At 33.8% G+C, this 27,769-nt stretch overlaps 1 protein-coding gene across 2 annotated transcripts in view; it reads left to right on the plus strand.

The window, feature by feature from the left end:
• Window positions 1-27,769, plus strand: part of slmb (beta-transducin repeat containing E3 ubiquitin protein ligase slmb) — a 149,865-nt gene that overhangs the window by 56,887 nt on the left and 65,209 nt on the right. Inside the window, exons 2-4 of one of the 2 annotated variants that reach the window (XM_089093617.1) lie at window positions 1,670-1,855; window positions 5,845-6,100; window positions 9,578-9,764. In XM_089093617.1, coding sequence (XP_088949743.1) covers window positions 1,670-1,855; window positions 5,845-6,100; window positions 9,578-9,764 — 629 coding nt within the window. The remainder of the gene's footprint in view (window positions 1-1,669; window positions 1,856-5,844; window positions 6,101-9,577; window positions 9,765-27,769) is intronic. The other variant, XM_089093618.1, reaches the window with a different exon arrangement.

The raw sequence follows: 27,769 nt of genomic DNA on the forward strand, positions 1-27,769 counted from the left end.
CGTCTTTCACCAGTTTGGGATCCATTGCTTTTTCTGAGGCCATAATGATTTCATTGGTTTAGATTATATGAAAATTGCAACTTGAAATGTTACAGCCTTAAAAAATGAATATCGTATTGACATTTTGATTGACGAATCCAGCCGTTTTTGACTGGACTTGTTAAGAGTTTCCATATCTCAAGAACTCATATCCCAAGTAGGAAACATGAAATTAGGCGATATTGAATTTATCTACTCAGGCAGGAAGGATGGGCTGCATAGGCAGGGAGTATTGGTCATGATAAAATAAGGAAGCTGCTAAGTCTTGCTTAGGTTGGGAAGGTATCAGGAATAGAATCTAAGTTGCTTATTTTACGACTAAAAAGTGGAAGGTATTAATCATAGTAATATATGCCCATGCAGAACCGACTGATGGAGATGGCTGTGACTTTTATGAACTTTACTTACTGTTACAGGAACAAATAGACAGGATCCCAGATAAAAATATGGTAGAAATAGGTAGAAATAGGGGTAGGTGGTATCCTAGCCTATGTAAATTTGGCGTAGGAAAAAAATATTAACGACAATAGACTGTTCCAATTTCGTAGGTATAATAATCTAGTTATAACCAATACAATATTTGGTCATAAAATTACCCATAAGTTAACATGGTACTCATATGATGATAAGACGGCCAACCTAATTGATTAGGTTGTTGTAAACCGAAGACTGCCAGGATCGATACAAGATACTAGGGTGTAAAAGAGTGTTGTTATAGATGTTTAAAGTAAAGACCCCCATCTAGTAGTGTCTAGGTCTAATCTAAAGCTGAAATTTAGGAAGAGTAACTAGCTTCTGGGAAGTTCTGACGTTGGTAGACTACAGTATGAGAACTTGAGAAACTTTCTAGGAAGAGTTAAAGACTAAACTAGAGAGTCTAAAATTTGACAGTATAGAAGATCGATGAAATAATTTTAGGAAAATAGTTTATGAAGTAGCAGAGGGTGTCTTAGGGAGAAAAGTTAGAAACGCAAATAGGAATATTAGTGAAAATGTTTTAAGTTTAGTTGAGAATAGGATAGGTTTTTATAAGAAGTATTTGAGTTGTAGATCACATGAAAATAAGACGAATGTAAGGAAAGTAGAGCAAGCATTAAAATTTGAATTATGAAGGTGTGAAGTGGAGGCCGTGGATAAAATTGCTGATAATTTGGAAGTTGCAGGCAGAATGTATAATAGTAGAATATTGTAAAGGCATGTTAAAAATTTGAGAGGGAATAGTCAATCTGGATGTGTCCCAGTTAAAGTTAGGAACAGGGGCCGCAAGTAGTAATAAGGAAAGAGTTAAAGGGAGGTGGGCAGGGCATTTTGAGTGTGCTAAACCGTGATAAAGTTACAGGGAATAATTATAGTAAAGATTGAAAAAGTTTGTGACACTTTAGAATTGAAGGACGACATATTTTACGACGAAAAATAAGAGACAGCACTACAGACCCTCAGAGTTGAAGGTACCTAGATGTTTGTCATTTCTGCTTTGTTGAAGTTGCAATCTTGAACTTTACTATGATTTAAAAGAAGGGTGTGTTAAAAAAATGTTTTCAATATCTAATGCAATTCAGGAGATTCTGGGTGTTTCTCCATGAAAAAAAAAAAAAAAAATGGCGTGCTGATGTTTTTTTCTTTTATTTAGAATGAAGAAAGCACTTTTATTATCGGTAATGCATCAACTTTAGTTGAAGGAGATGGAGCTGTTGCGGTGTCTAATGTTGGAGTTGATGAGAGATTAAAATTCAAGCCCTTGGCTAGGATTGGATGTTCTGATGCAACCACCTTCCCTATTGATTCCCTGTTGGCTCCTATATGCCTAACAGAAAAAGTATGCTTCAAATTCTTTTTCAAAAATGTCTTGAAAATTATTAGAAAGGGAAGGTTAGGGGCATTCGATAGCTCTTGGGATCCTAAGCAAATTAGTAGTTGTCTTATATTTGTCACTAGTAGTTGTTATTGTCACTAGAATACCTATAGCCACCAGAGTGAATTTGTGCAGGTCGTAAAATTATACCCTATCCTATCCTTTATCGCTATTCCTTAGTTAGTAGTCGTTTTACTTCTAGTTTAATTTCTATTATAAGTATAGATCACTCCTGTTCTTTTGTGCCTCCCCTGCTTATTCAATGATTGTTTTTTCCTCCCTTTTGCAAATTTTTACTTTTAAGTTTATTTTTGTTTTTATTAGATGTTTTCTTGTTGTTTCTGATATTTTGGTTTCTTTATCTTTTATTTATTTAATGCCACTCAATATTACCCTTTGGCAGAAAATTCAGTGAATAATTTACTATTGCAGAGTGTCGTGTTTTGGATAAAATCCTCCTAACTATATAACTTTTCGCCCTTTTTGTGTTTAAAATATATATATTTGTGCAACCAATATACATATAGCCTGTTTTGATTTAGTTTAAACACACCCCTCAACATTCCCTGAAAGGCTCATCTTAATGGCCTTTGTATTTTGGGAAAGTAGAAGTCAAACATGCAGACCTTTTCTCAGTAACATTTACTATATGTAAACAATGAACAAATTGCCCAATTTACAACCCTTGTCCTGAGGCCTCGGGGGAGGGGGGGGGTTGACATCCCCAAGGGCATAGTTACTGAACCTTTTAACAATGCTGAAAAAATTGATGTCTCAAAATGATAGGCCTGCAGGGGGGGAGGCTGGTTGCTCTCAATTCACTTTGACTCTTAAAAAGAGCACTATAACTTCCAATTTCAAATAAAATGAGACCCGTTTTAAGTTTATACGACCACCCATACCATAAAAAACTATATGCCCCCAGGGTATAACTTAAAGCCCTCTCCCCAGGACTCTGGAAGGTTGTGCCAACCCTGGAGGTATTCTTATATGTTCTTTGAACTATTATGAACAAAATTACCATCTCACAATTTCAATCAGATGCCTTTGGTGAAAAGAGAGGTAGTTCGGGGGGGGGCTAGTTTACCTCCATCGCTTTTGACTTTAAAGGGAACTAGAATTTCCAATTTCAACCATATGAGCCACCTCTAAAGTTTATACAACCATTCCTTCCATAAGAACCTTAAGTGTCCAAGGGGCATAACTTACCAGCTTCACCCCCAGGCTCTGGTGATTTGTATCAACCCCAAAAGCCTTGTTATATGATCTATGGACTATTTTGAATAAAAGGACTGTCTCAAAATTTGTATCGGATGCATTTCGGAAAAAATAAGACGTGTGTGTGGGGGGGGGGGGGATAGCTGCGCTCTTATCACTTTGACTTAAAAAGAACACTAGAGCTTCCGATTACCAATCCAAAAAGTCCCCTCCGAAGTATACATTGGTTTGAGGTGTTTGAGGAAATGATGGGCATCGGGGGAGAGGGGGTTGGGCTGGTTGCTATAAAATAAATTTGACTCTTAAAAGGGGCAATATAACTTCCAATTTCATATCAAATGAGTCCCATATGAAATTTATACGACCATCCATTCCTTAAGACCTTATATTTTCCGCGGCATAACTTCCAACCCTATCCTCAGGGCACGGGGGGGGGGGAGGTTCAATTCTAGAGGCATTGTTATATGTTCTTTGGACCATTTTGAACCAAATCGCTATCTCACAATTTCAATCAGATACGTAAGGTGAAAAGAGGGGTTGTTGGGGGAAAGCTAGTTGCCCTCCATCACTTTTGACTCTTACGAGGGAACTAGAACTTCCAGTTTTCAACCAAATGAGCCTCCTCTAAAGTTAAACAACCATCCCTTCAAAAAAAAAACCTTAAATGCCCCCGGGGCGTAACTTACAACCCTTGCCGGCTGCCGGCTCTGGGGGTTTGTAACAACACCAAAAGCCTTGTTATATGATCCTTGGACTATTTTAAATAAAATTTCTGTCTCAAAATTTCCATTGGATGCATTTTCTGGAAAACACGACGCAAGAGTGGGGGGGGGGGGGTATCTGCCCTCTGATCACTTTGACTCTGAAATAGGGCATTGGAACTTCTGATTACCAATCCAATGAGTCCCCTCCAAAATTTATACGACCACCCTTTCTATAAAAACTTTGTATGCCCCCAGGGCATAACTTACAAACTTTGCCCTGAGAGCTGTCGGGGGGGGGGGCTGTCTTCCTCAAAGACATAATTTGTGGACCTTTCAACTACGATGAACAAAATTGCCGTGTCCAAGTTTTGATTGGATGTGTTTGGGTAAATGATGGGTGTTTGGGGGGGGGGGGGAGGTTGTTTGCTCTCAAATCACTTTTGGCTCTAAAAAAGGACACTATAACTTCCAATTTCGAATCAAATCAGCCCCATCTGAAGTTTATAAGACCACCCATTCCGTAAAAACATGATATTCCCCCAGGTCATAACTTACAACACTATCCCCAGGGCACTGGGGGGTTGTGTCAACCCTAGAGGCAGTGTTATATTTTTTTTTGAACAAAATCGCTATCTCACAAATGCATTTCAGGAAAATTCGGGATAGATTTTTTGGGAGGGGGGGGGGGTTATATGCCTTCCGATCACTTTGACTTTTAAAAAGGGCTCTAGAACCTCTGATCACCAATCCAATGAACTAAGGTTTATACGACCATACTTTCTATAAAAAAAGCCTTATATGCCCCTAGGGCATAACTTACAACCTTTACCCTGAGGGGGGGGGTGGTGTCTGTTTGAACAAAATGACTATCTCAAAATTTTGATCAGAAGTGTTTGGGGAAATGATGGGCGTGTGGGGGGCTATTTGCCCTCCAAACGTTTTTGACTATTGAAAAGGGCATTAGCCCTCTGAATTTCCAATCGAATGAGCTCTTTTTGAAGTTTCTACGACAATTCCGACAATTTTGCCAACATAGTTCTTTACTTATGCAGCGCTATTGCTCTGCCCGTGATTGATACATTTCCAACAGTTGCGAACGTCATCCTGTAAATAAAAAAAAAAAAAAAACGGTGAAAAATAATATTCACAGTGAAAATTTTCCTCTTTTTATCAGAGAATTCAAGCGAATACATCGACACTGTCTCGCCTAAAGGTAGTGTTGGACATTTTCACAGTTCTGAAATAATTGCAAAAACCATTTGCAAAGCGAAATTGTAGAACTACTTTGCAGCTGCTAAGTTCTTTTCAAAGGGATTATCAGTAGGGCAATGGGCAAGCTTACAGTTTACAACATGATTTAGCTAGGATGAAAGTGAATTTATCGCTTGATACCTTTTTATGCTCTTTCATAATTCCATAATTGCTTATGGGACAAATCCCATTTTGAGCCCTTGAAGGGCGAAGCGGGTTCAAAACAGAACATGCCCCCAAAGGTTTAAAAGTATGTTTATAAAAAAAAATTGGCAAGTGAGAAAAAAAATACCATTTATTGCTGATTCAGAAATTTAATTATTATTTTCCTTTGTTTTAACCATAAGACTGCTGTCTTATTTTAGAGAAGTTCCTTCTCGAAAATATACTGGGATGAACATATATTGTTTAGTCCAATTATTTTTTGCGTTAATTAATGGATTGTGTATCTGGCGTTTTTGGCGTTTTTTTTTTGGAATTCTTCATACGTTATTTGAAAATAATGAATCATTGCTCTGGCCTTTCCATATCCTTGTTTTGTACCTATTTCCATTTACGTTCTGTGTTCTATATCTCTTAGACAGAAATTCTTAGGTGGCTGCAGGAATATTCATGGTTTGGGGGTTAAGAAGTAACACTAGAAAAGTGTCATATTTTTTACCCAAGGTTACAAATTTGTTCTTCCTTTTTGTGCATTTTTTTTCGACAAGCCAGGCAAAAAACAGGTCTGCCCCTCCTTGCAGGTGCCTGAACTATGTTGACATTTTTTGCTTCTTTTAGATTTGTCCTGGTAGTCCTATGTCTGTTGTTCCTGACACAGTGACGACAATTTTACCGACTAGTAAGAAGAGAGAGTCGTCGGTCAAATATGAGGAGGATAGAGCTGTTTGCCTCAAAATGTTTGAAGGATGGCCGGAGGGTGATCAAGTGGAGTTTGTGGAGCAGTTGCTTGGTCGAATGTGTCATTATCAGCACGGTCACATAAATACAGTACTTCAGCCTATGCTTCAAAGAGATTTCATTTCACTTTTACCAAGTACGTATAACGATTAATGCTTTCATTTTTTTTTTTTTTGCTCTGGGTGGCTGTGTTGGAAAGGATAGCGAAGTGATTGTGGAGCTTGTGGTGCAGTGTCGTTGGAGATACTTTTTTACAGTGTTATCAAGTATTTCACCTGGAATTCGATGTATTTATTTTCGTTTAGAGAGGATAATGTGGCTTAAGAGATTATATTTTGAATGCAGAGGTTGTTATTCGTGGAGTAACATGTTCATCGGAAGTCTTGTTGTACGCGTGGTCGTATCAATGCTGCGCTTTAGCTTATGCTTGAAAATGCTTTGTCAATTATGAAGTATCTTTTATTCAATTTTTCTCTTGCACATTGACAGAATGGCAAATAACCACAGTGAAAATCATTTATATACTAGTAGATATGTCTTCACTGGCATAGCTTATATCTTCACTGGTATTTTATCTACTCTATCTCCTCCGCAGCTTAGGTCTTAGGCACACACAAGATGCCCTAAGTTTTGTCGGTCGGTATCCATATTTGAATATATAGTGAAGGAGAGGATGAGGCACTAGTCTTTTCAGTCCAAACCAATGGTCCTGGTCTCCGTTTCTTAACCCTTTAGTCAGGAAGTGCAATTGGGGGCTGATGGCCAGTCATCTTGTGCTTTCGCAAACTCTTTCTGTTCATCTTCCATGGATTTCTCCATGTATTAATTTTGAGCTGGGTCTATTCTACTACTACTACTAACAACTCACCGCAGCACCAAGCCGCCTGAGGCCAACACAACAAGGTACGCTCCTCCTCCATCCCAATAGACCCTCCCAATGAGTTATAATAACGCCACTGACCCCGTCCAATAATCAGTGATACTAGGATTCGAATCCCGTCCTGAAGAACATGGAATAGCTTGTAAGACCACAAATGAAATTTCCATGATTATAAGACAGGCAGTGTGCTTAGTGTTAATTTATTAACATTTATCTTGTAGGAAGGAAAGAAGTTATGTAACTGGTCGGATGGGGTCACGAATCAGATACAACAGAGTTGCACGGATTTTCAGATGAGGTTCTACAAGAGTTCTTCTGAGATCAATGAGCATTTTCCTCCTTGGATTACTATTCTCCTGGATTTTGGAAAACCGCGAAAGACCTCCAGCCTTCACTCTTGCTATGTTTAATAGGGCATACTAAATTGCCATTGGCTACCTCCTTGTCCTTTGGCTGGTGCTGCAGTTTGAGTATTTTTTATCAAGAGAGTCAACGCCTCTTTTAGTAGCATTGTAAAATGTTACTATCTCGCCCTACCGGTGTTTTGGTCAATGGACACAGAAAAATGCATTGGCGAAGAAAAGATAACCGCTCAGTTTCCCTCGGGTATATAGGAGATTTAAGGGATTTGGTCCCGGAAGCCGAACATAAAAGATCTGGGATGTCTTTTACTTTGGCCAGGAAGGAGGTGATGACTTCTCTCTCCTTCTTCAACGTGCCAACCAGTTAAAGGTCTTGTCTTCAATATTTCTAAGAGCTCAAGAGACGAATATCAATTATCTCCTGTAATATTTCGATTGGTATCCCTGACGTGGTCAACCAGCGCGGAAACAGTTCGTCTGGGGATGCTGGCATTCGATCCCTCGATCAGAGGTGTTTCTATTCCGGCATATATGAATGTATTGCAGTGGTAAAATGTCTTTGCATCGGCTAAGCATTGAATTTTTATGCTGAATCTATTCAGCTTTGGTGGAATGCACATCATGAAGTGGTACTGGTCAGTGAATCCCACAAGCATCTCGTCGACTGTTAGGTACTCTCCAGGATCAGTGCTTGGGGACTTTCATGCTAGTTGTGGGTGCTTCGATCTTCGAACCGCAAGCAGCTTTCGATGAAAATGAATTTTTCACGAACGTAGTAGATGTACCTCTGTACCGTCAGAAGCAATAAGCCTTGACGACCATCGTTCCCTGAATTGGAGAAACCAGTCGGTTACAGAAGGCGAAAATAGTAACTTCGCCGACAGTCAGCAATTATAGCATCTGTGGGGTAAACAAGCTTCTGAGTCACTGCAGGGGTTATGTTTAGGTCCCAGACCTTCTCAATGGTATTTGGCTTCAGTTCTCAAGCAGGACCTCTAAAGTCTGACAGATATGACAATGTTTGGTGCTCTTGTTCTCGATGTTGGAGGTCCAGCTTTCACCTACTTGATTTCTTCATTTCCTCCAATGAAGTTAATATTTGTATCTGTTTTCTGCCTGTTGTTAGTACTTCTTGATCTTTTCGATGAGGGTATGTCATCTTCATCACCTTCCGAATCTAATAGTTTCATTTCATTACTAGAGTCACTTAACTACAGAAGTATAGAATTAGCTAAATTCTTTTCAAGTATCAATGATGCCGGAATGTAAAAAAAAGGTCACACTTCTGGTCAGGTGGAGTCTATCGGAATTCCAACTTCCTGGGGCTTCTTCCCTATAAGAGTTGCAACGAACTCGGTCTGTTTGCTAGTGCAGTTTAATTGTAATGAGAAAATACTAGAGATCGACTTTCTGAATTGCATAATATACCCGAGACGTAAAATTACATCTTATGTAGCATCTATTATACCTCATCCGACCACTTAAGGATTTAATAAATAAATAGACGAAAATAAAACAGGTTTAATAAGATCCCAATAATCATATTCGAAAGTCTCGGTAAAGTCAGGTGTTAAATTTCATAACGCACACTGGAGAGACGTTGTTACGCAATGGGCCTGGCGGCAGCCAGTGGCGCCAGTTCAAGAAATGTTGGTGGAGGGCAAAATAAATTTTTCTAAATCCAGGGTGGAGTTCTTTTTTTGCTTGGTTTTCAATGAAAATACCAGTGTTTTTCGAAATTATGGTGGGATGGGGGTAAAAAATCGAGCGGATATGTGTTTGTCACTCCTAAATCGGCGCCACTGGTGGCCACAAGTAAGCACAAATAAGAACAGTTTATTTATTAAACTAATTAATAAAGTTTTTTATTTATATAAAGTTTGCGTTTATTTATTCTTGAGTTTTGCTTGTTGTTAAAAAGGGATCCCGGGGATTTTCCCGAGATGTTGGCTTGTTAGTTTATTTTTTCACTATTTAGATAGGACATAAAATCTGTTCTTTAGCGACAATAAATTATACTGAATCGTGCCAATGGTTTTCCTCTAAATTTCATGACATTTCGGGTTCATTCAAAACCATTGAAGTAATGACAGATGCTAGAACCATTATACTATAAATAAAAATTCCCGGATGTTAAAAGTGCAAGGATCTTTTTCCGTATTTTACAATAAATATGGGTTTCAGAAAGGAAAAAAATATCCAATTTTTTACCACGTCATTTCATGCGTAGTTTTCTTTGAACGGATCTAATCAAACTGTTTTAGATTAAAACGTACAAAAGACTTGAACCAAGCTCATGGATGCCCCCTGCGTGGGGGTAGGACTCAGGGATCATATTCTATTTTTATTATTTCCTTTTTATTCGTTTCAGAAAAAGGACTTGACCACGTTGCAGAGAATATCCTTAGCTATTTAGATGCAGAAAGCTTAAGGTCAGCTGAACAAGTATGTAAAGAGTGGAGAAGGGTGGTTGCCGAGGGTATGCTTTGGAAGAAATTAATTGAAAGGAGAGTTAGAACGGATTCGCTATGGAGGGGACTTTCTGAAAGAAAAGACTGGTAAGCTAAATATGATTATTACAGACTTTCCAGGATAAAATTGGGTCGGTTTTTACCCTAATTGCTACAACTGGCAAATGAGGTTCAGGAATCCTTACGCCATGTTTTCTTATCCGGGAGGAGAGGGAGGGGTGAGTAATTGGTATTGAATGATAAGGGATATTACACATCCGAGAAGAAATCTATTCTTTAATACTGGGAGGGAGGGTTTTCGTGAGGTTTATAATTGTGGCTTAACTTGAATGCCCTGATATGCCCCTCCTTTAAGACTGGACTTGCGTGTACTTGTCTTTTGGATGTTGTTTTTCCATGGCTTCATTATTTTAATTTCCATGCTTGGTAATTCAGCCCATGATTTAATCCGTCTTTAGATGCAGTGCCCCTTCCCTGTCCTTTCTTTACATTTTCCTTGGGATGGCCCCGACCACATCTAACCAGACTTGGTTAGACTTGGTTAATACCCAGAATGCATAAATGTATTTTGGTCTAATCTATAGGGTCAGACCTTATTCCTAAAATCAATTGACACTATTCCTGACTAGGAGAATGATTACTCAATTAGAAACAACCTAAAATAATTATACCTGTACACAGGAGGATGGATAGGTGAAATTTTCCAGATTAGTTTGAAATCCACCCCCCCCCTCTCTTAGAATGTGAAAAATAGCGGGGTTAAGTTGGGAAAGTTCTCAAGATGTTCGAAGGTAAGGAGACCCGAAGCCCCTCCCCCTTGCGTACGTGCCTGGCTTGTACACACTTCTTTAGTAAATGTTTCAAAGTCTCTTTTCCTCTTACCTAAGTAGGCATCGAAATAGAAAATCAAATAGTAAGAGTCAAATGCTCTTATGGTTGGTTCGGTGGCTCTTTGGGCTTCATATGTGTCTTCTGTATGAATAAGCAAAATCTTTAAACCGGATATCATGATAATAAAAGGGAAACAGCAGATTAAAAAGAGACAGCTAGATTTTGCTTTTTTCAAACTTATTTTGTTGCTACAAATATTTCAAAATAAACATGGATTAGGTTCTGTACATTTGGAGAAGCTTTTGCTAGATCAGGCCGCTCAAAAATGGCTTTCGTATGTGTATACGATATATGTTCTTTTGCGAGTTGTTCGCCTACAAAAATGTATGGAAATAACTAAGTTGTGTACCTGCCGTATGTAAATTCATAACCTTCACTCATTCTCGTGCTTCCTTGCTTAAACGGCTTTTTGTCATGGTTGTCATGCTATTGACAACCGAGTAATAACTGGCTCAACTCAAAGCTAGTGAAAAGAGGAAATAAAATGGTTTAGATTGCTGCAAAGGTGCGATTTTGTAAAAAAAAAACAAAAAAAAAACCAACAAATTATTGCGTGTCATAGTAATCTAAAAATCTTGTGCATGTCTGGTGTATATCTGCATACAGTAATGTAAAATCTAAATATGTTGTTTTAAAATACCCTTTTTATGAATATCAGACTTTTTTCTTCATGTCAAAGTACCCTGATGCCCTTCCCCCAAAACCTGGGCTATTTGAGCCTATGCCTCGCTCTGTGAGTAGGGTAAGAGGTACCATTTTGCTTGGTTTATGTTCCTTCCTGTACTATTTGCTTGGTTTACGTTCCCTGGCACCTTTCCACCAGACTGATTATTGCTACTGTTGTCAATTGAATATGGAATTATACAAAACCTACCAGACAAGTTTCAAAGAGAGTGAGTATTTGACATTTTTGCAAAAAGGGATTTGCAAATTGGACACTATGAACGATATTAATTAATATTTTGAATAATAGGAGTGTGAATAATTTTAATTAGTGATTGGATTGTATGAAGGGGGAGAAAAAAAAAGGATTGAACTGATTAGCAGTTATGGTAACCCTGAAGGAGTTTTTTACTCAGGTAATTTGTTATAAATTTGATACATCATCAGTCTATTAAAACGACTAACGACGATAGAATGATATTATGACTTGACCTAACTTTACCTTTCCGATGTGGTCTGTATAATACACAAGTGATGTTTGATATGTATTGTCAATTTAAAATAGGGTCTAACGTTTTAGTATACTAAAAAGTTGATACTAAGAGAGATGTAGATGGTAAGAAAAGAATTTTAATAATGAAATTCAGAACAAACCTTAGAAATCCTTGCAAATCAAGTAGTAAGGTGTATGTGAGTACGAACCATCAAGGATCATAAGCACCAGCGACTCTAACCAGCAGAGACATCAACTCCCCAAAGGTCCCTTATCCCCAAACTCGAAGGGCGTCCCCGCCCTCCAACTTTTTGGCCCCCCCCCCCATTTTTTTTTTTAACATGATAAATTTTTTTTTCAACTTTTTTTTTTTACATGTCTTCGAATCAGATGAAACAAACTTAAATTCAGTAGTGTTTTGTCGTGGTTTACCTTGTCACAGTTACATTCTCTTAATTCTTCAAGGTTCATTTTGAATTTCTTTCATTGAAATGCAACAGTTGGAATATTTCAGTAATGTCTTGTTATACTTTACCTTGTCACTGTCTTGTTGTGCTATACCTTGTCACAGTTACATTCTCTTGATTTTTCAAAGTTCTTTTTGAATTTCTTTCGTGAAATGCAAGAGTTGGAATATTTCAGTAGTGTTTTGTCGTGGTTTACCTTGTCACAGTTACATTCTCTTAATTTTTCAAAGTTCATTATGAATTTCTTTCGTTGAAATGCAAGAGTTGGAATATTTCAGTAGTGTCTTGTTATGCTTTACCTTGTCGCAGTTACATTCTCTTAATTTTTCAAAGTTCATTTTTTTTTTTTTTTGTTGAAATGCAAGAGTTGGAATATTTCAGTAATGTTTTGTTGTGCTTTACCTTGTCACAGTTACATTCTCTTGATTTTCAAAGTTCATTTTTAATTTCTTTCGTGAAATGCAAGAGTTGGAATATTTCCGTAGTGTTTTGTCGTGGTTTACCTTGTCACATTTACATTCTCTAGATTTTTCAAAGTTCATTTTGGTTTTTTTTTCCCTTGAAATGCAAGAGTAAGAATATTTCAGTAGTGTCTTGTTGTGCTTTACCTTGTCACAGTTACATTCTCGTGATGTTTTAAAGTTCATTTTAGATTTCTTTCGTTGAAATGTAAGAGTTGGAATATTTCAGTAGTGTAAGTTCATTTTTGGATTTCTTTCGTTGAAATGCAAGAGTTGGAATATTTCAGTAGTGTTTTGTTATGGTTTACCTTGTCACAGTTACATTCGCTTGATTTTTCAAAGTTCATTTTGGATTTCCTTCCTTGAAATGGAAGAGTTGGAATACCATTTTTCGTTAAGTGTCAGAGTGAATAAATTCCTTATCAAAATCCTTTGTCAGATACATCAAATAAAATTGACAAAATCTAAATTTCAGAATGAATAAATTCATTATCAACATCCTTTGTCGGATTTGTCAGATAAAATTGACAAAATCTAAGTATCGGAGTGAATATTTTCTTATCAACATCCTTTGCCAGATACATCGAATAAAATTGATAAAACATAAGTGTAAAAGTGAATAAATATTTCTATCAACATCCTTTTGTCAGATACATCAAATAAAATTGACAAAATCTAAATTTAAGAACGAATAAATGCTTTAACAACATCCTTTATCAGATAAGTCCGATAAAATTGACAAAATCTAAGTATCAGAGTGATTAAATTTTATATACACATCCTTTTCTTTGATAAATTGGATAAAACTGAAAGAATATAAGTGTCATTTGGAATAATTTTTTTTTATAAGAAACATTTGTCAGATACATCAAATAAAATTGACAAAATCTAATTTTCATACTGAATAAATTCATTATCAACATAATGTTGTTTGATGTGTTGGATAAAATTTACAGAATATAAGTATCAGAGTGATTAAATTCTATATCAACATCCTTTTCTCAGATACGTAAGATAAAATTGACAGAATCTAAGTGTCAGTTTGAATAAATTTTTTTTATGAATATCATTTGTCAGATACATCAAATAAAATTGACAAAATATATTGGTCCGAATGAATAAATTTTTTTTTATCAACATCCTTTGTCAGATACATCAAATAAAATTGACAAAATCTAAATTTCAACATCCTTTGTCGGATATGTCGGATAAAATTGACAAAATATAAGTGTCAGAGTGAATATTTTTTCTTATCAACATCCTTTGGCAGATACATCGGATAAAATTGACAAAATCTAAGTATCAGAGTGACTAAAATCTATATCAACATCCGTTTCTCGGATACGTAGGATAAAATTGACAAATTCTAAGTGTTAGAGTGAATATTTTTTTTTCAACATCCTTTGTCATATACATCGGATAAAATTGACAAAATGTAAATTTCAGAATGAATAAATTCATTATCAACATCCTTTGTCGGATACGTCGGATAAAATTGACAAAATCTAAGTATTAGAGTGACTAAATTATATATAATCATCCTTTTATCGGATACATAGGATAAAATTGTCAAAATCTAAATGTCAGTGTGAACAAATTTTTTTTATCAGCATCCTTTGTCAGATACATCAAATAAAATTGACAAAATCTAAATTTCAGAATGAATAAATTCATTATCAACATCCTTTGTCAGATATGTCGGATAAAATTGACAAAATATAAGTGTCAGAGTGAATAAATTTTTTTTTATCAACATCCTTTTGTGAGACACATCAAATAAAATTGACAAAATCTAAATTTAAGAATGAATGAATGCTTTAACAACATCCTTTATCGGATATGGCGGATAAAATTTACTAAATCTAAATTTCAGAATGAATAAATTCTATATCAACGTCCTTTGTCGGATATGTCGGATAAAATTGACAAAATATAAGTGTCAGAGTGAATAATTTTTTTTTTATCAACATCCTTTGGCAGATACATCGGATAAAATTGACAAAATCAAAGTATCAGAGTGACTAAAATCTATATCAATATCCTTTTCTCGGATACATAGGATAAAATTGACAAATTCTAAGTATTAGAGCGAACAAATTTTTTTATCAACATCTTTTGGCAGATACATCGGATAAGATTGACAAAATCTAAATTTCAGAATGAATAAATTCATTATCAACATCCTTTGTCAGATACATAGGATAAAATTGACAAAATCTAAGTGCCAGTGTGAATAAATTTTTTTTTATCAACATCTTTTTGTCAGACACATCAAATAAAATTGATAAGATCTAAATTTCAGAATGAATAAATTCTATATCAACTATCTTTGTCGGATATGTCGGATAAAATTGACAAAATATAAGTATCAGAGTGAATAATTTTTTTTTATTAACATCCTTTGGCAGATACATTGGATAAAATTGACGAAATGTAAGCATCAGAGTGACTAAATTCTATATCAACATCCTTTTCTCGGATACCTAGGACAAAGATATATTGGGTAAAAGTGACAAATTATAAGCATCCGAGGGAATGCATTATATAGCAACCATTATTTCCCGGATACGTATGATAGAATTGACCAATTCGAAGTGATAGAGCGAATAATTTTTTTTTTATAAACATCCTTTGACTAAAACATTGGATAAAATTGAAATACTCTCAATGTCAGAATGGATAATTTCATTATGAACATCCTTTGTTGAATGTGTCGGATAAAATTGAACAAATATAAGTGTCAGAGTGAATAATTTTTTTTTTATCAACATCATTTGTCAGATAAATCAAACAAAATTGACAAAATCTAAATTTCAGAATGAATAAATGCCTTAACAACAATCTTTTATCTGATATGTCGGATAAAATTGACATTATCTAAGTATCAGAGTGACTAAATTCTATATCAACATCCATTTCTCAGATACATAGTATAAAATTGACAAATTATAAGTGTTAGAGTGAATAAATTTTTGTATCAACATCCTTTGGCAGATACGTCGGATAAAATTGACAAAATCTAAATTTCAGAATGTATCAACATCCTTTGGCAGATACGTCGGATAAAATTGACAAAATCTAAATTTCAGAATGAATAAATTCATTATCAGCATATTTTGTCGGATATGTAGGATAAAATTGACTAAATCTAAGTATCGGATTAAATATTTTTTTTTATCAACATCTTTTGCCAGTTACATACGAATAAAATTGATAAAATATAAGTGTCAGAGTGAGTAATTTTTTTATCAACATCTTTTGTCAGATACATCAAATAAAATTGAAAAAATCTAAATTACAGAATAAATAAATGCTTTAACAGCATCCTTTATCGGTATATCGAATAAAATTGACAAAATCTAAGTATCAGAGTGACTAAATTCTGTATCAACATCCTTTTCTCGGATACATAGGATAAAATTGACAGAGTCCAAGTGTCAGAGTGAATAATTTTTTTTTATCAACATCCTTTTCTTGGGTACATTGGATAAAATTGACAAAATCTGAATTTCAGAATGAATAAATTCATTATCAACATCCTTTGTCGGATATGTCGGATAAAATTAACAAAATCTAAATTTAAGAATGAAAAAATTCTTTAACAATATCCTTTATAGGATATTTTTAATAAAGTTGACAAAATCTAAGTAACACAGTAGCTAAATTATATCTCAAAATCCTTTTCTCGTATACATAGAATAAAATTGACATAATATAAAAGCCAGACAGAATAATTTTTTTTATAAACATCATTTGTCAGATACATCAAATAAAATTTACTAAATATAAATTTCAGAATAAATAAATGCTTTAAAAACATCCTTTATCGGATATGTCGGATGAAATTGACAAAATCTAAGTATCAGAGTGACTAAATTCTATATCAACATCCTTTACTCGGATACATATGATAAAAATTGACAAAAGTTAAGTGTTAAAGTGAATAATTTTTTTTTTATAAAAAACGTTTACCAGATACATCGGATGAAAATGAAAAAATATAATTATCATAGGGATTAAATTCCTTATGAACATCCGTGGCCAGATATGTCGGATAAAATTTACAAAATAAAAGTATCAGAGTGAATAATTTTTTTTTATCAACAACCTTTGCCAGATACATCGAATAATATTGACAGAATCTAAGTGTCAGAGTGAATACATTTTTTTTTATCAAAATGCTTTGTCAGATGCATCGAATAAAAATTGACAAAATTTAAATATCAGAATGAATAAATGCTTTAACAACATCCTTCATCGGATCTGGCAACAAAATTTTACAAAATTTAAGCGTCAGAGTGATTAAGTTCTACATCAACATTCGTTTCTCGGGGTAATAGATTAAAATTAACAAAATTCAAGTGTTTGAGCGAATATATTTTTTTTTACATCAACTTTCTTTGCTAGTTACATCGGATAAAGTTTACAAAATCTAAGTGACAGAGTGACTAAATTCATTATCAAAATCCTTTGTCGGATATGTCGTATAAACTTGATAAAATCTAAGTATAAGAGTGATTAAATTCCATATCAATATCCATTTCTTGGATACATAGGATAAAATTGACATAATCTAAGTATCAGAGTGAATAAATGCTTTATCAACATCCTTTAAATGCATTATCAACATCATTTGTTGGCTAAATCAGGTAAAATTGACAAGAAAGACATGGAGTGTACACCACGACGGAGCATACATAGTGAGAGAGACATGCAAAGTCGACATAGCTTTATTTCATTTTTTAAGGTTAATTTAGACGAGGTTACGTGCGCGCACGTAGATTTTATCAATTTTATCCGACATATCCTAGAAAGGATGTTTATAATGAATTTAGTCACTCTGACACTTAGATTTTGTCAATTTTATCCTATGTAACTGGGAAAGGATGTTGATATAAAAAAAAGATTCAATCCAACACTTAGATTTTGTCAATTTTAATCTATGTATCCGAGAAAAGGATGTTGATGTAGAATTTAATCACTCTGATACTTAGATTTTGTCAATTTTATTCGAAAAATCCGATGAAGGATGTTGTTAAAGTATTTATTCATTCTTATATTTAAATTTCGTCAATTTTTATTCGATGCATCTGACAAAGGATGTTGATAAGAAAAAAATTTATTCACTCTGACACTTAGATTCTGCCAATTTTATTCGATGTATCTGGCAAAGGTTGTTGATAAAAAAAAAATTATTCACTCTGATACTTATATTTTGTCAATTTTATCTGACATATCTGGCAAAGGATGTTGATAATGAATTTATTCCCTATGATACTTAGATTTTATCAATTTTATCAGATGTATCTGGCAAAGGATGTTGATAAAAAAAAAATTATTCACTCTAAAACTTAGAATTTGTCAATTTTTATCCTATGTATCCGAGAAAAGGATGTTGATATAGAATTTAGTCACTCTGATACTTAGATTTTGTCAATTTTATCCGACATATCCGATAAAGGATGTTGTTAAAGCATTTATTTATTCTGAAATTTATATTTTGTCAATTTTATTTGATTTATTTGACAAATGATGTTGATAAAAAAAATTATTCACTCTGGCTCTTAGATTCTGTCAATTTTATTCTATGTATCCGAGAAAACGATGTTGATATAGAATTTAGTCACTCTGATACTTAGATTTTGTCAATTTTATTCGACATATCCGATAAAGGATATTGTTATAGCATTTATTCATTCTGAAATTTAGATTTTGTCAATTTTATCCGACATATCCGACAACGGATGTTGATAATTAATTTATTCATTCTGAAATTCAGATTTTTTTAATTTTATCCTATGTATCCGAGAAAAGGATGTTGATAAAAAAAAATTATTCACTCTGACACTTAGACTCTGTCAATTTTATCCTATGTATCCGAGAAAAGGATGTTGATTTAGAATTTAGTCACTCTGATACTTAGATTTTGTCAATTTTATCCGACATATTTGATAAAGGATGTTCTTAAAGAATTTATTTATTATGTAATTTTGATTTTGTCCATTTTAATTAATTTATTTCACAGAAGATGATGATAAAAAAAAATTTTTAACTCTGACACTAATATTTTAACAATTTAATTTGATATAGGCTATCTGGCAAAGGATGTTGTTAAAAAAAAATATTCACTCTGATACTTAGATTTTGTCAATTTTATCCGACATACCCGACAAAGGATGTTGATAATGAATTTATTCATTCTGAAATTTAGATTTTGTCAATTTTATCCGACGTATCTGCCAAAGGATGTTGATACAAAAATTTATTCACTCTAACACTTAGAATATGTCAATTTTATCCTATGTATCTGAGAAATGGATGTTGATATAGAATTTAGTCAATCTGATACTTAGATTATGTCAATTTTATCCGACATATCCGATAAAAGATTGTTGTTAAAGCATTTATTCATTCTGAAATTTGGATTTTGTCAATTTTGTTTGATGTATCTGACAAATGATGTTGATAAAAAAAAAATTATTCACTCTGACAGTTATATTTTGTCAATTTTATCCGACATATTCGACAAAGCATGTCCATAATGAATTTATTCATTCTGATATGTAGATTTTGTCAATTTTATCCGATGTGTCTGTCAAAGGATGTTGATAAAAAAAAATTATTCACTCTAACACTTAGAATTTGTCAATTTTGTCCTATGTATCCGAGAAAAGGATGTTGATATAGAATTTAGTCACTCTGATGCTTACATTTCGTCAATTTTATCCAATGTATTTTTGTCCTAGGTATCCGAGAAAAGTTTGTTGATATAGAATTTAGTCACTCTGATGCTTACATTTCGTCAATTTTATCCAGTGTATCTGCCAAAGGATGTTAATAAAAAAAATTTATTCACTCTGATACTTATATTTTGTCAATTTTATCCGATATATCCGACAAAGGATGTTGATATAGAATTCATTCATTCTGAAATTTAGATTTTGTAAATTTTATTTGATGTGTCTGACAAAAGAATGTTGATGAAAAAAATGTATTCACACTGGCACTTAGATTTTGTCAATTTTATCCTATGTATCTGACAAAGGATGTTGATAATGAATTTATTCATTCTGAAATTTAGATTTTGTCAATTTTATCCGATGTATCCGCCAAAGGATGTTGATAAAAAAAATGTATTCGCTCTAACACTTAGAATTTGTCAATTTTATCCTATGTATCTGAGAAAAGTATATTGATGTAGATTTTAGTCACTCTGATACTTAGATTTTGTCAATTTTATCCGATGTATCTGCCAAAGGATGTTGATAAAAAAAAATTTATTCACTCTGACACTTATTTTGTCAATTTTATCCGACAAAGGATGTTGATATAGAATTTATTCATTCTGAAATTTAGATTATGTCAATTTTATCCGCCATATCCAATAAAGGATGTTTTTAAAGCATTTATTTATTCTGAAAGTTAGATTTTGTCTATTTTATTTGATGTATCTGACAAAGGGATGTTGATAAAAAAAAATTTATTCACGCTGACACTTATATTTTGTCCATTCTATCCAATATATCTGACAAAAGGATGTTGATAATGAATTTACTCATTCTGAAATTTAGATTTTGTCAATTTTATTTGATGTATCTGACAAAGGATGTTGATAAAAAAAATTTATTCACACTGACACTTAGATTCTGTCAATTTTATCCTATGTATCCGAGAAAGGGATGTTTATATAGAATTTAATCACTCTGATACTTAGATTTTGTCAATTTTATCCGACATATCTGATAAAAGATGTTGTTAAAGCACTTATTCGTTCTTAAATTTAGATTTTGTCAATTTTATTTGATATATCTGACAAAAGGATGTTGATAGAAATATTTATTCACTTTTACACTTATGTTTTATCAATTTTATTCGATGTATCTGGCAAAGGATGATGATAAAAAAAAATATTCACTCCGATACTTAGATTTTGTCAATTTTATCTGACATATCCGACAAAGGATGTTGATAATGAATTTATTCATTCTGAAATTTAGATTTTGTCAATTTTATTTTATGTATCTGACAAAGGATTTTGATAATGAATTTATTCACTCTGACACTTAACGAAAAATGGTATTCCAACTCTTCCATTTCAAGGAAGGAAATCCAAAATGAACTTTGAAAAATCAAGCGAATGTAACTGTGACAAGGTAAACCATAACAAAACACTACTGAAATATTCCCACTCTTGCATTTCAACAAAAGAAATCCAAAACTTAACTTTGAAAAATCAAGAGAATATAACTGTGACAAGGTAAACTACGACAAAACACTACTGAAATATTCGAAATCTTGCATTTCAACGAAAGAAATTCAAAATGAACTTTAAAAAATCAATAGAATGTAACTGTGACAAGTTAAATCAAAACAAGACTCTAATTAAATATTCCAACTCTTTCATTTTATTATACAAATTAAAAATGAACTTTGAAAAGTCAAGAGAATGTAACTTTCACATGGTAAACCACAACAAAACACTACTGAAAAATTCCAACATATGGATTTTAAGGAAAGAAATCCAAAAGAAACTTTGAAACATCACGAGAATGTAACTGTGACAAGGTAAAGCACAACAAGACACTACTGAAATATTCTTACTCTTACATTTCAAGGGAAAAAAAATCCAAAATGAACTTTTAAAAATCTAGAGAATGTAAATTTGACAAGGTAAACAACGACAAAACACAACTGAAATGTTCCAACTCTTGCATTTCACGAAAGAAATTCAAAATGAACTTTGAAAAATCAAGAGAAGGTAACTGTGACAAGGTAAAGCACAACAAAACACTACTGATATATTCCAACTCCTTCATTTAAACGAAAGAAATCCAAAATGAATTTTGAAAAATCAAGATAATGTAACTGTGACAAGGTAAACCACGACAAAACACTACTGAAATATTCCAACTCTTGCATTTCAAGAAAGAAATCAAAATGAACTTTGAAAAATCAAGAGAGTGTAACTGTGACAAGGTAAACCACGACAAAACACTACTGAAATATTCCAACTCTTGAATTTCACGAAAGAAACTCAAAATGAACTTTGAAAAATCAATAGAATGTAACTGTGACAAGGTAAAGCAAAACAAAACACTACTGAAATATTTCAACTCTTGCATTTCAATAAATTAAACCCAAAATAAAAACTTTGAAAAAATCAAGAGAATGTAACTGTGACAAGGTAAACCACGACAAAACAATACTGAAATATTCCAACTCTTGCATTTCACGAAAGAAATTCAAAATGAACTTTGAAAAATGAAGAGAATGTAACTGTGACAAGGTTAAGCACGACAAAACACTACTGAAATATTCCAACTCTTGTATTTCACGAAATAAATTCAAAATGAGCTTTGAAAAATCAAGAGAATGTAACTGTGACAAGGTAAACCATAACAAAATACTACTGAAATATTCAAACTCTTGCATATCAACGAAAGAAATCCAAAATGAACTTTGAAAAATCATGAGAATTTAAAAGTGACAAAGTAAACCACGACAAAACACTGCTGAAATATTTCAACTCTTGCATTTCACGAAAGAAATTCAAAATGAACTTTGAAAAATCAAGAGAATGTAACTGTGACATGGTAAACCACGAAAAAACACTACTGAAATATTCCAACTCTTGCATTTCACTAAATAAATTCAAAATGAACTTTTAAAATCAAGAGAATGTAACTGTGACAAGGTAAAGCACAACAAAACATTACTGAAATATTCCAACTCTTGCATTTCAACAAAAGAAATCCAAAATGAACATTGAAAAATCAAGAGAATGTAACTGTGACAAGGTAAAGCATAACAAGACACTACTGAAATATTCCAACTCTTGCATTTCACCGATATAAATTCAAAGTGAACATTGAAAAATTAAGAGAATGCATCTATGACAAGGTAAACCCCAACAAAAAACTACTGAAATAATCCAATTCTTACATTCCAACAAAAGAAATCAGAGATGAAATTTGGAAAATCAAGAGAATGTAACTGTGAAATGGTAAAGCCCGACAACACAGTGACAAGGTAAAGCATAACAAGACTACTGAAATATTCCAACTCTTGCATTTCAATGAAAGAAATTCAAAATGAACCTTGAAAAATTAATAGAATGTAACTGTGACAAGGTAAACCACGACAAAACACTACTGAATTTAAGTTTTTTTCATCTGATTCGAAGACATGTAGAAAAAAAAGTTGAAAAAAATATATCATGTAAAAAAAAAAAGCACAACAAAACACTACTGATATATTCCAGCTCCTGCATTTCAACAAAAGAAATCCAAAATGAACTTTGAAAAATCAAGAGAATGTAACTGTGACAAGGTAAAGCACAACAAGACAGTGACAAGGTAAAGCATAACAAGACACTACTGAAATATTCCAACTCTTGCATTTCAATGAAAGAAATTATTCGAGTTTGGGGATAAGGGACCTTTGGGGAGTTGATGTCTCTGCTGGTTAGAGTCGTTGGTGCTTATGATCCTTGATGGTTCGTACTCATATACACCGTAATACTTGATTTGCAAGGATTTCTAAGGTTTGTTCTGAATTTCATTATTAAAATTCTTTTCTTACCATCTACATCTCTCTTAGTATCAACTTTTTAGTATACTAAAACGTTAGACCCTATTTTAAATTGACGATACTTATCAAACATCACTTGTGTATTATACAGACCACATCGGAAAGGTAAAGCTAGGTCAAGTCACAATGTCATTCTATCGTCGTTAGCCGTTTTCATAGACTGATGATGTTTCAAATTTATAACAAATTACCTGAGTTAACAACTCCTTCGGGGTTACCTTAAATGCTAATCAGTTTAATCCTTTTTTTCTTCCCCCTCATACAATCCAATCACTAATTAGAATCATTCACACTCCTATTATTCAAAACATTAATTAATATCGTTCATAGTGTCCAATTTGCGAATCCCTTTTTGCAAAAATGTCAAATACTCACTCTCTTTGAAACTTGTCTGGTAGGTTTTGTATAATTCCATATTCAATTGACAACAGTAGCAATAATCAGTCTGGTGGAAAGGTGCCAGGGAACGTAAACCAAGCAAATAGTACAGGAAGGAACATAAACCAAGCAAAATGGTACCTCTTACCCTACTTCTGTGTTAATGATCTCTTGCCGTGCTTCGCGTTTATTGAATTAGACAACTATTTGTCATGTTTTTCAAGTTATTGATTTATATGACAAATATGAATAATCAGTATAAAAAAGAGCCAAGCACGAATGCAAGGGGCGATTTCCGGGCTAGACTCCCTATCCTGTCGAGACATCTGAGATTCTTGTGATATCTCCATAGTTTCTATATTATTTGCTTCCTTTTGTGTTTTTTTAAATTACCCCCCCCCCCCCGCCCTTCAAAAAAAGAAGGAAATCCCGCAGGGGTGCTTGGTGGTCGCTAAGTAACTAGTTTACTTTGAATCAAGAAAGAAACATATTAGAGAGATAATGAAAATCCTTTATCTCTCATAAAGCTGTCTGCTCCATAAGATCCTCTGAGACAGTTTACACGTTGGTCCTGCCACAGGTAAAGCGATGAGAGTTACGTGTTGCAATACCCCTCCAACCTATTATCGTATTGTGAAAACGCGTAGGCTGCACTATTCAACAATTATCCAAATCAGTCCCATTTATATGCTCTTGCAGCGTGAATAGACTAATCCCTAGAAATGAATTTTCAGGTTCAAGCTGACCGTTTGATACGATAGGCTATGTAAACCTCCCCCCCCCTTGCACAACACAATTTTACAAGAAAAATATGAACATACAAGAAAATCTGAATATTTCAGGGAGAGCATTGTCCCGAATGCCCTCGCCCTTTATACGTGTCTGCTTTGAAATGGGCGAAGGGTTTAATTCTTATGGAGCTTTTGTTGGCATCTAGATTAGGGCTGCCACCCCAGTGTTCGGTAATTTATCCCTTGTCTTAGTTGTTTATTTTTATCCTGCGCGATTCTTCTTCCTTTAGTGCTTTCTAGTGACTTTTTTTTTTTTTTTACTCCTAATAGTGAACGTCGTCCGGGATTCCTAGTCTTTTTCTGAACGTTCCAGGTTCAAAAATCAAATTAGGTTAGGGGGCAATTTTCCTATATTCTCCCCCCCCCTGATTTTCAAAAATGAATTGCTTGGCTATTTCATTGAAAAATTCCTCTTTAGATATTTTTTTTTATTATTCAAAAAAGAAAAACAAACAACGATATTAGCCCCGACTCGTAAAACCATAAAAAAATGCATATAATAAAATTTTTTATGTCTCTTTAGAAAAAATTGTACCCCCCCCCCCCTTGAAAAACGCCCGAATAAAAAACCTGGACATACCCTTGCTAAGCATGCATGTGAATTGGACTTAACATTCTTTTTGCGCTGCCGGGATAGTGGAATATCAAGGGATGGTTAAACATCAATGACACATAAGATATGGTTCACCTCGTCGAGTTAAATTAGGTTTGGAAACTTCAAACTGTTACCTAAACAGGCCGGGTCTTCAAGTTCTGAACGTTGAACCCTTTTCAAGTTCAAACTTGCACTACTTGTTTATTCATTAATGTTACTGCCAAACGTATTCAGCAGTAATCTGTTACCAGGGGAAGTTTTGTGACAAAAATTTGCCAGAACTCAGAAAAAAAATACATATCTGCCAATTGATCAAACGAGCGCTACCAGCCACCATTTTGGTTAAATGCCTGATAAGTAAATAAAAAGATTACAAAAAATTATACCGCAATTAATCACATTGTCAATACCACCATCTTTTGTTATAACACCACGTACTCAAATATTCAAATTATTCGCTGAGTTGTCCTAGTAAATGTCAAAGAAGTAACAGAAGGTAAAAAGTTTCACTTTAGAGAAATTTGACGAAAAATGACAAAAAAAGCGATTGAAACAGAGGCATAAAACTTTCAGAAAATTTGTAAAAATCTTGGCAGTGAAATAAAATTTTTTAAAACTAACTTAGGTTTGACTGTATAAAGCATCTTGTCCCTTATTTGTTTGGGAGAGGCAGGGACGTAGGCTATGCAGGGCAGAGGGCTTGCCCCCTGAAAATATAATTTTTTCCCAGATTTTCGGGCCCTTTTTTATTCGAATTGCCAAATAGTATTTGTTTTTTTTATTATTCCTTCTCCCCGAAAAAATCCTGCGTTTGTGCCTGGGCTTAGGTTCCTTTAATCTTAGTTATCATAAATATGCTCTTTTCAATCAGTTTCCATTCTTGTTTTCTTCGATTAAGTTGTATTAGATAAAGTTACTTTTTCAATTCGATTTACTTTTCCATGATTTTTCTACAGGGAGTTTATGGCTTCTTCTTGACATTACATTTTTTGTAGGAGGATCGATACCTTTTCATTTTTAGTTAATCTTTGATGTCCAAAATTTTGGTTTCTTGCACAAAGAGGGAAGGGATTATCCCCTGAGATAGATCCAAAGACTGGTGTTTAAGAGCCAAAATTCTCCTTCAGGGGAGACTGCAGACAACACATACTATGTCCTATTGTTAATAGTTGCTAACTTGCCCCCTCCCCCCAAACAACATACTTGAACATCCCACTGGAAGAGTTTTTCTATATAGTTTTGCTATAAACTGGTATTTTCCCCCGTCATCATAGGAAATCTAAAATCAAACAGTTTATTGTAACGTACTGTTTGACACGATATCTCCGAGTAGGCTACACCATAAGAATCTTAGGAAATAAATTGGAAATAAAAACCTTTTTTAAAATTTCAGAAATGTCTTCTTATACTGTTTTTAGACTAGTATCAAACAGTTCGTGGTAACGAACTGTAAGTAAGGAGCGACCCGGCTCAATAGTAACCGAAACTCTAAGAAAACGGAATTTTGATACCAATAAATGCATCAAAAGAATCAGATTTTAATTCTGATTTCAAATATATAAGTTTCATCTAGTTTAGTCCTACCCATCAAAAGTTACGCGCCTGAGAAAATTTGGCTGATTTTCGAAAAAAAGGGAAAGACTCCCTAAAAGCTATAGAACCTTAATGAAAATCACACCATCAGATTCAACGTATCAGAGAACCCTATTGTAGAGGTTTCAAGCTCCTATCTGCAAAAATGTGGAATTTTGTATTTTTTACCTGAAGAAAGATCACGGATGCGTTTTTTTTTTTTTGTTTTTTTTTTTTTCAGGGGTTATCGTATCGACCCATTGGTCATAGAATATCGTGGGAGGGCTCATTCGAACGGAAATCAAAAGTTCTAGTGCCCTTTTTAGGTGACAAAAAATGGGGGGGGCAACTAGGCCCACTCCCACGCTCATTTTTTTTCCAAAGTCACCCAATCAAAATTTTGAGATAGCCATTTTGTTCAGCATGGTCGAAAATATAATAAATAACTCTTTTAGCATGACTTAGTTCCCCAAAGTCCCCGGGGGGAGGACTGAAAGCTATGAACTTTACCCAATGTTTACATATAGTATTGGTTATTGGGAAGTATACAGACGTTTTCAAGGGGGATTTTTTTCTGGTAGTGGGGGGAGAGGGTCAGGGGTTATGTGGTAGGATCTTTCCATGGAGAAAGTTTTTATGGGGGAAGGGAAATTGCTATGAAGGGGGAGCCGGATTTCCCAGCATTATTTAAAAAAACGATCAGAAATTAAATATAAAAAATAAACAAGTTTCTTAACTGAAAGTAAGTAGCAATTTCAAAATTTAAAACGAACAGAAATTATTACGTATATAATTGGGTTCGCCCCCCTAGTCAATATCTCGCTCTTTAGGCCAAAGATTTTTTAGTACTTCATAAGAGGTATTTATTCTAATTAGCGGTCTTCGTGATTAAGGGGTAATTTTTAAATAATTGTAAAAAAATTCGGAATTTAGTTCAAAGAGCGAGGTATTGACTTGGGGGCGAACCCCCTAAATATATGGATATAGAAGTTCGTTAAGTAAGCTAATTCGTAAGTTACGTATATCTATTACTAATAAAAACGTTCATAAATAAAATTAAACAACTTTCAAGAAAGCTATTTAACCAAATAAAAGTAAAATTAATATGCGATTTGTTTTAATTATTCATGTACGGTGAGCCAAAATCAAAACCTCCATTAATTCAAAAACGTTCAAAAATTAAAGAAAAAA

Source organism: Artemia sp. Qi Xiang Cuo, chromosome 8 (assembly GCF_049724085.1).
Source record: "Artemia sp. Qi Xiang Cuo chromosome 8, ASM4972408v1, whole genome shotgun sequence".
In the NCBI taxonomy this organism is placed as follows: Eukaryota; Metazoa; Arthropoda; class Branchiopoda; order Anostraca; family Artemiidae; genus Artemia; species Artemia sp. Qi Xiang Cuo.